The sequence below is a fragment of the Megalops cyprinoides genome, chromosome 1 (genome assembly GCF_013368585.1).
Source record: "Megalops cyprinoides isolate fMegCyp1 chromosome 1, fMegCyp1.pri, whole genome shotgun sequence".
NCBI lineage: Eukaryota > Metazoa > Chordata > Actinopteri > Elopiformes > Megalopidae > Megalops > Megalops cyprinoides.
Window position 1 is genome coordinate 67,571,054 of NC_050583.1, and position 15,479 is coordinate 67,586,532.

Consider the following 15,479-nt stretch of genomic DNA (forward strand, 5'->3'; position numbering starts at 1 on the left):
CATGGCGAGATGTTTGCCGAGTTAAATATCGATGAAAATTCCTCAGATCGCCAAACTGTATTGCGTACCACTTTCCAGTTGTGTCGTACTGATGTCTGAGTCGTTCTTCCTTTTTCTTCTGCTTCCTTTTCTTATTCATTTTCTTATTATACTTTTATTCCCTTAAAGGGCTGGACTGTTTACCCAGAATTACCGTTTATTTACTGAATTTTGGAAGCCTTGAAGAAAGAAGCGGTAGCCATCCGTCATTTGAACAGACGAAGAAATGCATTGCGGATTGTAGATCATTATTACAAAGAGCGCTGCATCGCTCAGTGTAACCACTACTGCAATAATCGTGTAATTCAGTCTGATATTCATAGATGGCTGCCTTCCTGCTCACACTGACTTACCAGCCCCGCCCATTTCTGGCGTGCACCCTCTCTGCCTTTGGCTTGTGCATTCAAAGCAGACTGTGCACTGAACTAAAAATGTACAGAGCTACAATTTGTACAGTAAGTACAATGTACTCGACAGAAGTATGTTACTAAAATTTCTCCCCAGTAAATGCTAGCTGATCACTTTAAAAATGGCAACAAGGGAGCACGGGGGGAGATGCAAACTGGATGAATTTGACATTGCAACTCCGTGTCAGCATTCAGAAACATAGATCGTACCACTTAAAAGTCGTAATGTTAACACTTAAGAGTCAGTAGCAGTACGTTTTCTTTGGGTTCCATTGGTTTTTTTTTCTTATTTTAGATTGATGGTTCATAAATGAGTTTCAGTTATTAAAGTCTGGTCTGTAATACTTTAATGTAAGTCCATAACATTCATTTACAATTATACCAAAATGTTACATTTTATGTCTTAACGTTTGCATTATTTTAAGAGAAATGGCTGGCTCAGATCAATTCACGTCTTATATTTTGTTGAAATTCTATATTTGTATCCTACTTCAAAAGGAAAGAACCCTGTTTCTGTTATTTTTGTTCGAGGATGAAACAAGAGTGCCCCTCCCCGGGATGTGCGCTGACAGCTCAGAGAGCATGTGCTGAGGTAGCACACCGCATCACCACCCTGCTGCCCCATTGTGGATGAATTAAAGCCTACTGAGTTACGACTGTAAATCTGCTCTGAGTCTGTCATCTCACAAGTAAATTATCAGTGTTCTGTTGACCTCTGCTCACTAGCAACTAATGTGTTAGTAGTCTAGCTTGATCCTCCTTTGGCTCAAAGCCATGGTGTCTCTCTCTCTCTCTCTCTCTCTCTCTCACTTTTTTTTCTGTCTCTGTTTCTCTCCCTCTCCCATTGTTTCCAAATGCAAGCTGTATTTCATCCAGTGAGAGTGTTTACAACAGGAGTTTGTAGGCTCCCGTGTTTGTTTTATCATTACACTGATTTACGTCTGTGCCCCTTTCATGATTATACGACCTTCCTGTTTGAACAGGAGGTTTATTTTCTTCATGGGGCATTTCCATTTCTGTAAATCGCGGAGTAACAGCCCACATCTGGCAGTGTACTAAGGGCAAACAAGCAGGGGGGGTCTTAATGCCGTGACCAGCAGCCACTTCCAGTATCGGATTTTCATTTTAATTCGCAAACGCTCTGGTTTTCAGTCTGGAAGCAGTGCGCTTTTCTTTAACCACTTAGCTTTTTAATCGCTGATTTGCCAATTAAGATGACACCGCATCAGAGTAACGGCACACCACTCGAACTCAGTGCTTTGTAAATTATTCCTAGCATTGGCCTCTCCTCTGTCTAAAATGAGAAGAAATCTACTTATTTTGATAACCATTCATTGTCGTTCTGCACCCGCTTCCCCATGAGAAACAGAAGAAATTTGTTCAGTCACCATACGAAGCATCTCACTGATTAGTCTTACTCGGCAGCGACCTTCAGAAGTATTTTCTTTAACTGCCGAAGGAAAGCTGTTATAACAGTAAACAAGCCTATGCTTTGTTTCTTGCAGCTGCGGTAAAGGTATGGAAAGGTTGTACGTTTGTACGTTGTAAGGTTGTAAGTTCAGGGAACTGCTGGTTGGCAGTTAAAGCATTCAGGATGACTTCTGATGATTCCGTGAACAGTCGCCCCCTGTTAATTTAATTGTGCTTTATGTACAGTGAAAATTAGTCATTTGTGTTCTATCTAGCAGTATGTTTTAGTTACAGCTCAAACTTAGTGGCCCGGTCCACTATCCATAATTAATGCGGCAGTGTAGCATAGTGGTTAAGGAGCAGGACTTGTAACCGAAAGGTTACCAGGTCGATCCCCGCTGGGACACTGCTGCTGTACCCTTGGGCAAGGTACTTAACCCACAGTTGCCTCAGTAAATATCCAGCTGTATAAATGGATAACATTGTAAAGAACTGTAACCTATGTAAGTCGCTTTGGATAAAAGCGTCTGCCAAATGAATAAATGTAAATGTAAATGTAATGCCTTCTCGCCCTTATTGTCAGCCTGTCTGTGGACATCTAGCACACATTATTTTACCTTTCCTTGAACATGTGCATAGGGGGCAAGTATCCTGCCCTTGGTGCTACACGCCATGCAGAGGTTTAAGCGCACAAGGGCCCACGTTCTGTGACTGGCCAGCATTGAAGGTCTGCTTCAGGACGCTTCGCTAGCTGGGACAGGACAACCACTCTGTCTGGCTTTACAGCTGCGCGCCTGGAAGTGGCTGTAACAGTAGGGCACGTTTTCTGTAGCTCATCCTGGCTTTGTACTGCTTGTCCATCAACCCTCAGTCAGTGAACGTTAAATTAAAGCATAAATCTTCTCCGAGAGGATCGGAGAAGCTGCTTAAATGGCCGGCCTCTGAAGCCGTGCCACCTCCCCTGGGAGACCGCTAGCTACGTGCTGCTGCTGCCGAAGCCACCTCTTAAAGGAGGAGTACCCCTCTCTGCCTCTCCATTTTGCTTTCCCTCTCTGTCTCTCTTTCTCTCTGTCATGTTTGGTCTCCCCCTTTGACATAGGCAAGGTGTGAATTGCAGCTGTTAGCTTGCCGTCACATGTCCTGTGATTTTCTTCGGATAACATTAAAGGCCTTTTGTGTGTCATGATGAGTCAGAGCCACGTGGTTGTGTTCAGATGTAGCCATCCATGTGCATAAGGGACACAAATAATCAAAAACTGCACCATTTACTCAATTTTAAAGTTCAAATCCTGTGCATTTAATACACAAAATTCATAGTAATTTGAATTCAGTTCAAAATGTAATTGTCCCGTAACTGTTTTGCTATAATAATAATAATAATAATGAATATTATTCATTTCCTCAGGAGCTCTTACTTCCTTTTACTTTCTTACCTTGACATTCATGTTTTTTTTCTTCACTCAGTGAAGATATTTAGTGGATATGGGAATGGATATTTTGTGTGTGTGTGTGTGTGTGTGTGTGTGTGTGTGTGTGTGTGTAAAAGAATGTAATCTTGTGTTATATGTAATTCCCCATTGGTGGAAATGCAGGTAGTTGCTGCAGGTAGTTTCATGCCATTTATTTTGATGTGAAAAATATATTCTGTTTTTGATGTCGTGGTTTACATTTACATTTACATTTATTCATTTAGCAGACGCTTTTATCCAAAGCCACTTACATAGGTTACAGTTCAGTTTGACTACAGTACGGTTTGATCTCATTGTCGTAAAGGTTAGAACATGACATGTCATTGCGTGTTCTTTCTTACCTTGACATTCATGTTTTTTCCTGAAAAATTAATTTAGTAAAAGGAACCACGTTTTGCACATCTTTTTTTTTAATTAATTATTATTATTTATTATTAACAAAAACAAAGTCCCATAATGATCCCTTACTACGATCACCTCAGTTGCATGGTCCGTCACGCCAAATGATTCGTCCTTTGAAGAATTACCTTGTAAATGCTTTAAAGGATTGATGCCCGAAACAGCCATTACTACAGTAAAAGATAATGCTGTTCTGCAATTCTGTAACATGTTGCTGCTTCCTTGTGGGGCTGTTATGTCCTTCAGAAACCAACCTTATGTTTTAGTCAGTAGCAGCTGAAGTGAAAGGGATCAGAAATTGGTGTCTTTTTTTGAGGTATCAGTTTGAGTGAGAGCACAGTGCTTTGCACCGCAGTAGCTTTCTTGTCCGTAACAGTTATGCATGTTGTAGCAATTTAGTTTTTGCAGAGAATTGAGGTTTGGTCAAACTGATGTGAATGCTCGTAAAATTGATCCGACACAGACATGAAGGGAGGAAGCCGGAAGACCGGCCATTGATCTGGGTGCGGTTTTCCAAGTATTTTATTTTTGTGGGTGTAATCTGTTCTTAAATGTGTACCATTTTCTTTTTAACAAGGTTATATTAGTACCTCCTCTTACCAGAGCCCCTAAGAATTCATCAATTCTTAGGCAAAGAATTAGTTCCAAAAAACAATACCAGCACAAGTGTAGGTATTGTTTTTTTGGAACTAAGATGAATAGCACTGCCTACAGGGATATTTGACAAATGGAAATCTGTGTGAAAGTTTTTGTAAGGTACTGGATGAAAGAAGTTGATTACAGTGTAGAAGGTGATTATTATAGATTGGCAACACTCATAAAGCTAACGAAAAGAAAGCTAGCATAGCCACACCTGTGATTTTGCTGGGTGATGCTGCACTTACTTGCCAGTGACTCAGTGTCATGAAGCAAAGTTCTCAAAAAAAAAAACAGGAGTCTGTCAGGACATGTTGTCAGGGTACTGTGGTTCACCAGCTGAGTAGAGTAGTGTCATAAATAGCGTTTTCTGTCCCCCTGTGAAATGTATTGCCGATATATGGTAAAATATTAACTGTGAAATTTAGAGAAATGCCTCAGTGTGTCCCGAACAAGGCTGAAGTCACTGTATCGCTGAACATCATTAAATAGCTTTACTCTTGACTTAAGTTTCAAAAATTTTAGTCCAAGAACAGTATAGCAATGTGCTCAGTTCATGTCCAGTTAAGTTAACAAAAAATGTTTCTTTTGTCTCATGTTTTAAAAAATTTCTTAGTATTATCAAAAGTGTTTAAGAGTAAAGTGACTCAGTGAAGATATTTAGTGGATATGGAAATGGATATTTTAATATATTCTGTTTTTGATGTCGTGGTTTACATTTACATTTACATTTATTCATTTAGCAGACGCTTTTATCCAAAGCGACTTACATAGGTTACAGTTCAGTTTGACTACAGTACGGTTTGATCTCATTGTCGTAAAGGTTAGAACATGACATGTCATCAGGAAGCAGCCCCCAAGCATGATGCAGTAGTCCTGTTCATCTCTACTTGGCTCATCCCAGCATTAGCATCAGGTGACCTTTCCCCAAAGCTGCTGCTGTTAATGGGATCATACAAACCTTAAGCCGCCGCCTCCTCCATCTTAGCATGTCTGGACGTGCTTGTTTAAAAAGGGCTTTTCCTGGACAGCAGACAGGCAGTACTGCAGGATAAGAGTTCACCAGGGGCGAAAGTAGAGCCCTAGACAGACGAAGTCCTTGCTTGAGAGCACCGGAGAGTTAGGGTACGTCTTGACGTCTTCCTCGCAGTCAGTTTGAGACCAAGTCGCAGATTATCATGACCTAAGCATCATTACAGTGTCAGATAACGGAACCCGATTCTCATTTACATTTATTCATTTGGCAGACACTTTTATCCAAAGCGACTTACATAGGTTACAGTTCTTTACAATGTTATCCATTTATACAGCTGGATATTTACTGAGGCAACTGTGGGTTAAGTACCTTGCCCAAGGGTACAGCAGCAGTGTCCCAGTGGGGATTGAACCGGCAACCTTTCGGTTACGAGTCCTGCTCCTTAACCACTATGCTACACTGCCGTATCAGTGGTGTTGCAAACAGTGTGTGTGTTAACTCCGCCGCTCGCTGCTCATCGCAGTCGCGGGATTGTGTTTCCGGGGTTTTCGTGTAGTTAGGTTTCAGGCTGCGGCGTCGCTCGCGGCCCGCTGGCGTCACCCGCCACGGCGCGAGAGAACGTTGCCCCCCCTCACCCCCCGTGTCACTCTCTTGCAGCACACGTCCCTCGACGGCTACCACGAGCCCCATGTCCCGCCGTCCAAATCCAGCAGCCGGCAGAGCCTGCCGCGCTGCCGCAACTCGGTGGCCTCCACCACGGACGAGTCTCCGCACGTTGGGAACTACCGCCTCCTCAAGACCATCGGCAAGGGCAACTTCGCCAAAGTCAAGCTGGCCCGGCACGTGCTCACGGGGCGAGAGGTGAGAGCTCCGGGCCTTCCCACCCTGCACTTGCACCGCCGCGCTTCACACGCCTGCGTTACTGCCGACATGATACATGCTCGAAAAAGCATCCAGACACTTGCACTCAAAACGGAAACGGTGATCAGAGCTGTCTACTGTGGCACATACAAGATCCCTCAATAAACACTGAACCACCATCCCGATTATAGAGCACGCTTGGCATCGGTTGTGCTTCTCAGTAAATTCTAGGACGAAAACATTTTTTTGTGATTTGTTTCCGAAGTTGGTGTATGTCTGTTTAGAGGCATGTTATGCTATGCGTTACATGCCGCTAAATGCATGTTATGCGTTTTCGTCATCATTAGCATAGACAGACTAGAAACGTATTCTGCGTTGGATTTGCAAGAGCGCAGCAGAGACAGTCAGGGGGACCTGACGCTGGACCTGGAGGATAGCTGGCTAACGTTTTTTCAAAGCTCTCTGTGAATGGCTGACTCTCAGATTCGGGAAGAGGGATTATATTGGTTTCATCCTGGACAACAGCAGTTGAATCAGGTGATGGCGCGCATAGGCAGAACAAAAACCTGCTGAACTGCGAAATTCCGCCGCTTGGATTATGATCTGCACAGTACTCTAAACCCGCATTTTCACCCACACGCCAGTTACCAAAACCCTACAAGTAGTAGCAGGTCAGATGGCGGTGCCTGCTTCCATTGCTCTTCCACTGAGTGTAATTTTGCAATGAGCCCAAGTGTCATTGTTTTGTTTTGTTCTTTTTCCCCTTTCTGCCTGTGGAGAGGTGATCTCTGTTGTGACTTTGTCACAAGGCCTCCATTTCGTGGGAGAGAGGAGCTCTAAGGCGCTGGTACTGGGCTCACTGTCAGTGCCCCGTTTCACACCATAGGATATGAACAGTCTTAACTGCCCCCAACAGAAACTGCCCCAACAGAAACAAAAACTGGCATAAACCGTATGTATTTCACACATTTGCCAGACTTTTTTTTGCACTGTTTGTCGCTCTGGACGATTTTACAGTGCCGTTCCCTTAATGCTCTGGTCCAGCCCGCCGCTCTCTCATGCGGACCCTGGTGAAATGAGTCTGAATGAGTGCGTTTCCTTTTTTGCAACAAATCAATCGGAAGCGTTCACGAGACCGTGACGGAGGTTGGATGCTGTACAGGGAGAAAGGACAGTCCTTTATTTTTTCCTGTGAGCGTTTCAGAGCCTTCGCTAGCTCCTGAGACTCCCTGTCGGCCCAGATTATGTCAGGGTTTCAAAGGATGCCACACAGTTGTGGCGAATCACTCTCTCTGTTGTTCTTTAAGTAAAAGACTGCTGGCCTCAAGGGGACGTGGTCTGGCTACAGATCGGAATTTACGATTGGTCCCAGTTAACCTAAATGGTCGGCTGTTTGTGCTTTCTCGTCAGAACGCCCAAACAGCACTTCATACACTCAGAATACTCTTGTTTTCAGAATGTTGTCAGGCTCTTTTTTGGTTTTGGCGTGCTGGCATTTAACAGTAAGAGTGAGATTGCCAGTGATGTATTATGAGTAGGACCGTGGTGTTCCGTATTATTTACAATAACGCCAACGCGCCATAACGGGCGACCGAGCCGAAGAGTGGCGGGACCCCAAGTGGAGCACAGGGACAAAAGCCTGTATTAGCGTTTGGCTCTTTCGTTCCAAATGCGAGGAAAAGCGGAGCCGGCTTCGTCGCGAATGGTGCAGGCTGCTGAAGGCTCAGTCCCCGGCCCGTGTGACCGCGCCGGGGCATGGAGAGATGCGGGCCTGATTCAGAGCCAGCCAGCCGGAACGGGATAGGCTTCCTTACAGCGGGGGGGCCGAGCCTCTAGCTCTACAACACCACCCCTGAGAGTCGGCAAGTCCCCCACATTAAGGCTCCACCTCTAAGAGCCGCATCACTCTCCCGTGGATGTTTGCCTCGGGATAGCTTCTCAGCAGTGAGAAGACGGCTGTGATGCACGCGTGCTGTGGGGCACGGTCGTGAGAGCAGCAGCGTGACGCTAGAATGTTCTCCCGCTCCCAGAGAGCTTCTCAATTATTTACACTGATGCACGCGCTGATGCACCTAGCCCAACATCTGCCAAATGGCCATTATGTAACATAACAGGCTGGCTCTCTGGTGCTGCATGGAGATTTTGGTGGGATTCAAATGCGGGAGCAGCAATTTAGACGCAGAGCGGTGAGGTTTGAACCGTCCTCCTACCCTCCGCTTCGTGTCCAGCGGACACACGCTGCTTACAGCGTGACGTGGAGGTGCCCGTGTGGACAGGGAGATTCCAGCAACCGCCGGCGGTGACCACTGCGCTGTAACAGACCACAGTGCGAGAACTTGTCGGAAGGTTCAGGAGTGTTCTTTAACTCCGGCAGGCTGCCAGCGTGCAGATAATGGTGCGAAAACCCCCTGTGCTGCATCAGGCGGCACTTTGGTGCTGAAGCTCCAGCGGCAGCCCAGACCTGGGCTGAAATTCAGCATAACCGCATCATAATTTGTTTAAATTCTTTATTTTTAACTGCATAACTTTCTTTGCCACTAAATGCATACTAAATGCAATAAATGCATTTCGAGAGCAAGGGCAGATGCAGCATGGTCAGACTGAATTCCGGGCTTTTGTGGCGTATGGTCTGTTGTACCTTTGCTCTTCAGTAACGGCCGTCACCTACAGCAGTGCAGTTGGTCCCTTCGGTGATGTACAGCGTCATGCTGCTTGCAGGGATTCACGGCATGCGCGGGAGGCTTACATAACGAATCACAAAGAGGCCGCTCCAGCAGTAAGCACTCGTCAAATTCAATAAATTCTGATCAGACGCAAGTGAGCCACCTCCTCTTCACACGAGTGGAAGAAGGAAAAAAGGCCTATCGCTACTTCCTCTCTGAGCACATCTCTCTCTCTCTCTCTCTCTTTCCTTCACTCCCTCTCTCTCTCTCTCTCTCTCTAGCTGTCCATCTTGCTGTGTCTATCCCTCTTTCTGTCTTTACCTCTCTTTTTTCTCTCTCCCCCTCTTCAAATACACTCCCTTCCTCTCCCTCTCTCTCCTTCTCTCTCCCTCTCTCTCCTTCTCACTCCCTCTCTCTCTCTCTCTCTCTCTCTCTCACTCCCTCTCTCTACCTGTCCATCTTGCTCTCTCTATCTCTCTCTCTCTGTCTTTACCTCTCTTTTTTTTCTCTCTCTCCCTCTTCAAATACACTCCCTTCCTCTCTCTCTCTCTCTCTCTCTCTCTCTCTCTCTCTCTCTCTCTCTCTCTCTCTCTCTCTGTCTCTCTCTCTCTCTCTCTCTCTCTCTCTCTCGGAAGGTCAATCTCAAAAGCTGTGGGCTGACACACAAGACGCTTCTTGCGTGGCCGCGCAACACTGTGGAAAAACCCAATAAAGGGCACCGCGCTCCATCCATTACCCCTCACCCCCCCCCCCCACACTCCTCCAGCCACCATTTTCATTCAACGATACGAAATGAACGGAACGAGCGCAGGCCAGGCCTCCCTCTCCCTCACGTTTCTCTGGTGAAGACGATCTCTGATTGGACAGCTGTCAGAGGGAAGGCGGTAAAGGACAGCGCGCCTGTCTGCGCTGGGTGCGCTTGGGACGGCGCAGATCGAAATCCGCTGAGAATCTTTCCCTTGAATCTTCGCCTTGGCGTTGTTCCGCACATCTCTTGAATACAAAAAAAAACTAGTAGATCTTTAAACCGTTTCTAATAGGATCTTGTCCAAGCTTGCAACGCGTTAGTTCTCTGCAAAAAAAAAGTATTTGAAAATCAAGTATATAAAAACTGTACTGAAACTAGAAGCGTTCGTAAATTGTTGGATTACCTCCAGTCGCGAATGTTCAGTGCTAATGACATTGATCAAGGTGCGGAAAGACTCTTTTGACGGGGGAAAAAGTGGCATTTAAAGTGCAGCCTCAGCCATTAGCAGCTGCTGCATCTTTAATATCACTACGCCAGCTCTTCTTACCGCTCAGCAGATCATTACCCCTCCCGGATGTGTCCGTAGCAAAAGCACTTTGTTTACCGGACTGGATTCTGTGCTTCGTCGTTCGTCTTGTCGAACGCTCTGTTGTTGTTTTTGCTCATTCTGTATGAGACGTGTAATAATCTGTAACAGCGTTCTGCTCCTGTACGGCGTATACAGAAGTGATGTTCGTTCAGCATTATTAGAAAAACTGCTTGGTCAGACCCTGAGCTTGGATAGATTTACCTCAGATGGATAGATTTACGGTCAGATTTGTCCGGTCTCGAATTACTAACGCAGTTCTGCCAGCCCTTATTGGGCCAGTGGTTTTGTGCATCCCTGCAGTGACAGACCGATCCCCAAGAACTGTTTGTGCTTGCATGGAATTTATCATCCCATCTCGGTCTTCCCATTATTTTTAATCACCATCTCTTTCCTCAGGCTTACGCCAGCATAAATGAAGATTTAATTCATACTATGACATGTTTGAGGTCACCATTCGAGAAACTTGAGAAAGCAGGGCTCTGTTATCTTGATTTGATTGGTCAGACGCCTTTATTTGTGATTTTTCTCTACCTTCTAGGTCGCCGTGAAGATAATTGACAAAACACAGCTGAACCCTACTAGTTTACAAAAGGTAAGGACTCACTCTCTCACCCTGCTTTTTCCGATGTGCAGCACGGTCCTGCTATATTGGGACTGGTGTTTTGCAGCACTCGGCTTTTATTAAAACGATCTTTTGTTTGAATGAAAAATCGGCGTTAGTTGTGAGCAGCACCGCTGTGGCTCCCTGACACGAGAGCTCCTTCCACTTGGTGGTTCGCAGAGGTACCAGCAGCTTTGTCTGTGTCTGATATGAATCTTAACTGCTACCTCAACCTCCAAGCCCACGGTACTACACCACAGAGTCTTCATACTAAGTACACCTACAGCAGGTCAATTTCTGTGCCTTCCTGTAGTAATTGTAGTTACATGTATAGTAGTTACAATTTAATTATTGTTTAAGCCCCCCCCCCCCCCCCCCCCAAAAGGCCAACTTTTGTCTTCACGTGATTCTCACAAAAGGAAAAGCCTAAGACTGTGATAAGCGTGTTTACCGTCTAGAAACAGCGTGTATTTTATTTCCCTATCATTTTAATAATTTTTCCAGTATCGTCCGTGTCTAAAGTAAAAATATGTTCGTCTTTGTCGTTCTTCATTTTGTGCTTTGGTTTTGTTTGTCATCACTAAAGTCTTATCAAAGAAAAAAAAGAAGATAATCTTCATCAGAACCAGCCTCCTGAGAAGAATACTGTGCCAGAATTATTTCCCATTAAGTTATACTTGTGTTGCAAATCAATTCAGAAGTGCATTGTAAGTTACACTTCCCAGCTCACATTTCTAAAATTGTCTTAGTACGTAGTTACATAAGCTCACTCATCTCATTGATATTCTCCCTGCCATCAGTACAGGTGACAGTTCTCTGAAAACCAGCCTAAAGATTTTCACTGAATACGAGCATTTTCTCACAGACAGTTGACCGCTTGCTGTATACAGAATAGCTTGTTCTACGGGGTAAGTGAGGTTATTTTGGGACAAGCCTGCCTCCTAGCAGTTTAGGGACTTCACATGTGCAATGAACAGCAGACGTGTACAGTTACTGTCATTTTCTGTAATGCAATACAGTAAGTGGCTATTAATGATGACCTCATAATGAGTGAGGGAGATCACTTGAGGCTTGAATCCCCCTTACGCATCTGACCTCCGTGATGATAGGAAAAAAATCATATTTATTCATATTCATATTCATATTTTATGTGGTTTACATATGTTTTAGCTGCCAAGCAGGCAGTTTCTATGAAGGATCTTTGCCAGCCTTTATTATAATCACCGTATTTGCAGCAGTACTTAGGTCATTACAGCTCCCTGTGTTGTTAGGCCTTTTGATATTAAATGTGATAAGCCCTAACCAGACTCTTTCCAGTCTAGATGATTTCAGCTCCTCTCAGCCTAGATGGCAGACATTTCCTAGACGTTGTAAGTGTAGCGCTCTCTTGCCCTTCGATACCTGCAAAGAGCAGCGTCCTGGGTTCGTGCATTCAGACTAGCGACCAACCCGTAGCTGTGTAATGCACTTATTTGCCTTACCGACAGTTGTGGGGGACCTCCCAGTTGCGCAGTAGATAATGCCCTTAAAACTGCTTGAAAAGGATGAACATCATTCACACATCACACATTTCTAGTACGCACCATAACCGATTTAGTAAAGCCCAACGATTGGTATTGATATCACGCAATAAGAGATGGGGGGGGGGAAACATAACTACACTCAGTTTGCAAAGAGGCAATCCCTCAATAAAATGGGGCGGTACTTGGAACTTATGCTAACAATTCTTTCGACACGTCCCGGGTTAATTTTTCATGCAATGGAGCAACCAATGGGCTGGCCAGCTAGCTAGTAAACTGAAGTAATTCATGGTTTCGATTCAACTCACCAATAAACCTGATACATCAACTGTGTGCATACACAATCAATTAGTTCCCCTTAACACAAACATTATACTACATAATGGGCCCATATTATAAGAAAATAACATACAAATGCCAGCCATCGAATAAATGAAAATAAAAATTAACCCAAGTTGCAGGCCTGGAAGTTCTTTACCTTTCAGTGCACTTTGGTTGGTCCTCCTGCTCACACGAAATGAATCCATCGCTCTAGTGAGACGCAAGTGTAGTTTATTTACCCACAATCCTTGGATACCTCCATCTCTGGTGCACGGTGACCGCATTCCACTCACGTAGCGACACGCTGCTCCCTGGTAGCGGGAGGAACTGCGAGCGTTGTCCTGGTAGCTCGTGACGATATCCGGGGATGTCTCTTCCCGTGTGCGGCGCTTGCGGCTCTGCAGCGCTAACCTGCAGCGCTAACTCTCTCACACAGCGCTCGCCTGCAAGCCACTCTTCCACTTCCCGAGTGCGTTTCTACAACACGCTCTAGTATAACAACCCCCGGAATCACCTTTTCGTTTTAAACACGCGCAAGTAGTCGGGTGGACTACTAGCCACTACAAGAAAACAAAAAACTTAACACAAAACCGCAAGCTTCTCCCTCGTGTCTCGCTCCCTCCTCTTTCAGCTACCCCCCCCCCCAGATACAATCGAGCACCCAGTAAGGAGCAAACCTTAAAAACCAATTATAAGCGAGACAATTTTAATCAAGGTTGCGTGGCTCTGCCTCTTGGCAATGATGTAGCTTTCACACAAACTATCCCACATAGCCTTCTACCCCCCCCCCCCCCCCCCCCCCTTTCACTTCTCTCTTAATGGAGCAAGGTGACAAATATGCTGAAACTATATTTACATATATGTTTCCCCCATTACTCCTATACTATCCCGCTAAGCAGCTAAGTGGGGCTCTAAAGACCAACGTGTGACTATGGCAAATTGCCTTATCCTATTGTTAACCCAGGTTACATAAGGATTATGATAATTGAACCTATTTCTCGTCTTACGTATGATCTACAGCTATGTATTTAATTGGACATTTATAACACTGCATTGGCTTGTGGCTCCCTGTTAAGAACACCATTAGTGACGCATTAGGTGCCCAGGAGACCGATAGCAAAATTGGTAGCAGAGTTCCGAGAGGTGCCCACCCAGCTCATTTTCAGTATGGCGCTCTGTTCACTCAACGTGGAGAGTTTGATTGCCTTTCTCTCTAAAACAGTGGGGAACACGCTCCCAAGTCCTCGGTGGCGCAGCGCAATCGAGTATAATCACACGTTAGAAAAAGCGCTTCAGTTCTGTGCGGCAGTTGCAGGGGGGGGGGGGGGCGGTTCCTCGGCCTCCCCGCCGGCCGTTTCACGGAGGCCGCGTCGCTCGTGCCATCCGTCGTCCCGAGCAGCGTTCCGGCTCTTCCCGTGCCGCGGTGTTCCATCACCAGTGGTTGCAGCATTTTTAGCTTTGAACTTTGAATGTGGCCTGTTATATTGTAAAACGAAACAGGACCGGGAAACCACAGGGCACATTTCGTTTCTAGTTTTTCACTTACGGTTTTTGTGGTCGGAAAAGCCAGAAATATCCCAGCTAGCCCATCAATTACTAGGCCTGCTCGTCATAGTGCATTTGAGGGAAGGAATTTCGCTTGTTGCACAATTAATCATACGGTCGGTTCTCCGGCTGAACTGCACGCTTCCCGTAGCACAGTGGACTTGGGTTTGGAGGCTGGAATGAAGTTACTCTTGCAGCACTGCCATTGCATGTCTGTTTGCAGTTTATTTTTCTCTTCTCAACATACAGAAAGCCCTCTTCGGCATTGCAGCGTTACAGATTTATGTAAATGGCGTTTGTATGATTGAAATGGTTGACTGTCGTACATCCTGGTGGCTGTTTAGCGAGGACATGTGGTTCCATGAGAGTACATTTTGTGAAAGGATTGAGCCATACAAACCCATGGTATTCCTCATGTCAAATATAATGACATTATTACATTATTATTATTATTGTCATTTAAGAGATGCTTTTATCCAGAGTGACTTACATACAGTATGTTACAATTTTTACATGTTATCCATTTATACAGCTGGTTATTTACTGAGGCAGTTGTATTCAAGATTCAAGATTCTTTATTGCCATGTGTAACAAGTACAATGGAATGCTTACTCACTCCTGCAGTATCACTCCTAAACATAAATTCTAAACTTCTAAACATAAATTCTAAATTCTGAAAATGTCAATGTAGGTTAGGGAGCTTGCTCAAGGGTACAGCCGCAATACCCCAGCGGGGAATCAAACCAATCGAACATTTTGGTTACAAACACTGCACCTTACAACTATGCTACACCGTCGCCCCCAACATAGCTTGTTTTCCTGATGTTTAATTTCTTAGTATTTTGACGTTGATGTTGATATTTGGAGAGATTGTGTTTGGAAGGATTGAATTAAATCGGCCAGAGAACATTTGCTCTTGACAGACTGCTGGAATCTTTCTTCTTTTGTTAAATGCGCAACATTGAAATCGATTGAGGATGGAGAGCTACAGTACAGAGTACGATAGGTTGAATGTATTTCTGATTATTTCCCCAAAAGATTTACGAGGCTTTTTATGGGGATTCATTCCCTTTTTAAATGGAGAAAAAAAAAACACCTCTGGACAAAAAGGAAGTGTGGCACGGAACTACCAGCGCTGACAAGCTCCATCCAGCCAGTGGTCAGCACTAATAAAGAAATTTCAGTGTTTTCATAGTGCAGCACATCTCAGATGTGGAGCGTGTAGAGTGTTCACTTTTGGGATACTTTTATATGAAACTTAATTGGATTGTTAATTACTAGAAGAGCAAGGCTGC

At 44.9% G+C, this 15,479-nt stretch overlaps 1 protein-coding gene across 4 annotated transcripts in view; it reads left to right on the plus strand.

Annotated features, from left to right (window-relative positions):
- Window positions 1–15,479, plus strand: part of mark1 (MAP/microtubule affinity-regulating kinase 1) — an 85,790-nt gene that overhangs the window by 20,022 nt on the left and 50,289 nt on the right. For all 4 annotated transcript variants that reach the window (XM_036524033.1, XM_036524049.1, XM_036524041.1 and 1 more), the window contains exons 2-3: window positions 5,994–6,197; window positions 10,736–10,789. In XM_036524033.1, coding sequence (XP_036379926.1) covers window positions 5,994–6,197; window positions 10,736–10,789 — 258 coding nt within the window. The remainder of the gene's footprint in view (window positions 1–5,993; window positions 6,198–10,735; window positions 10,790–15,479) is intronic.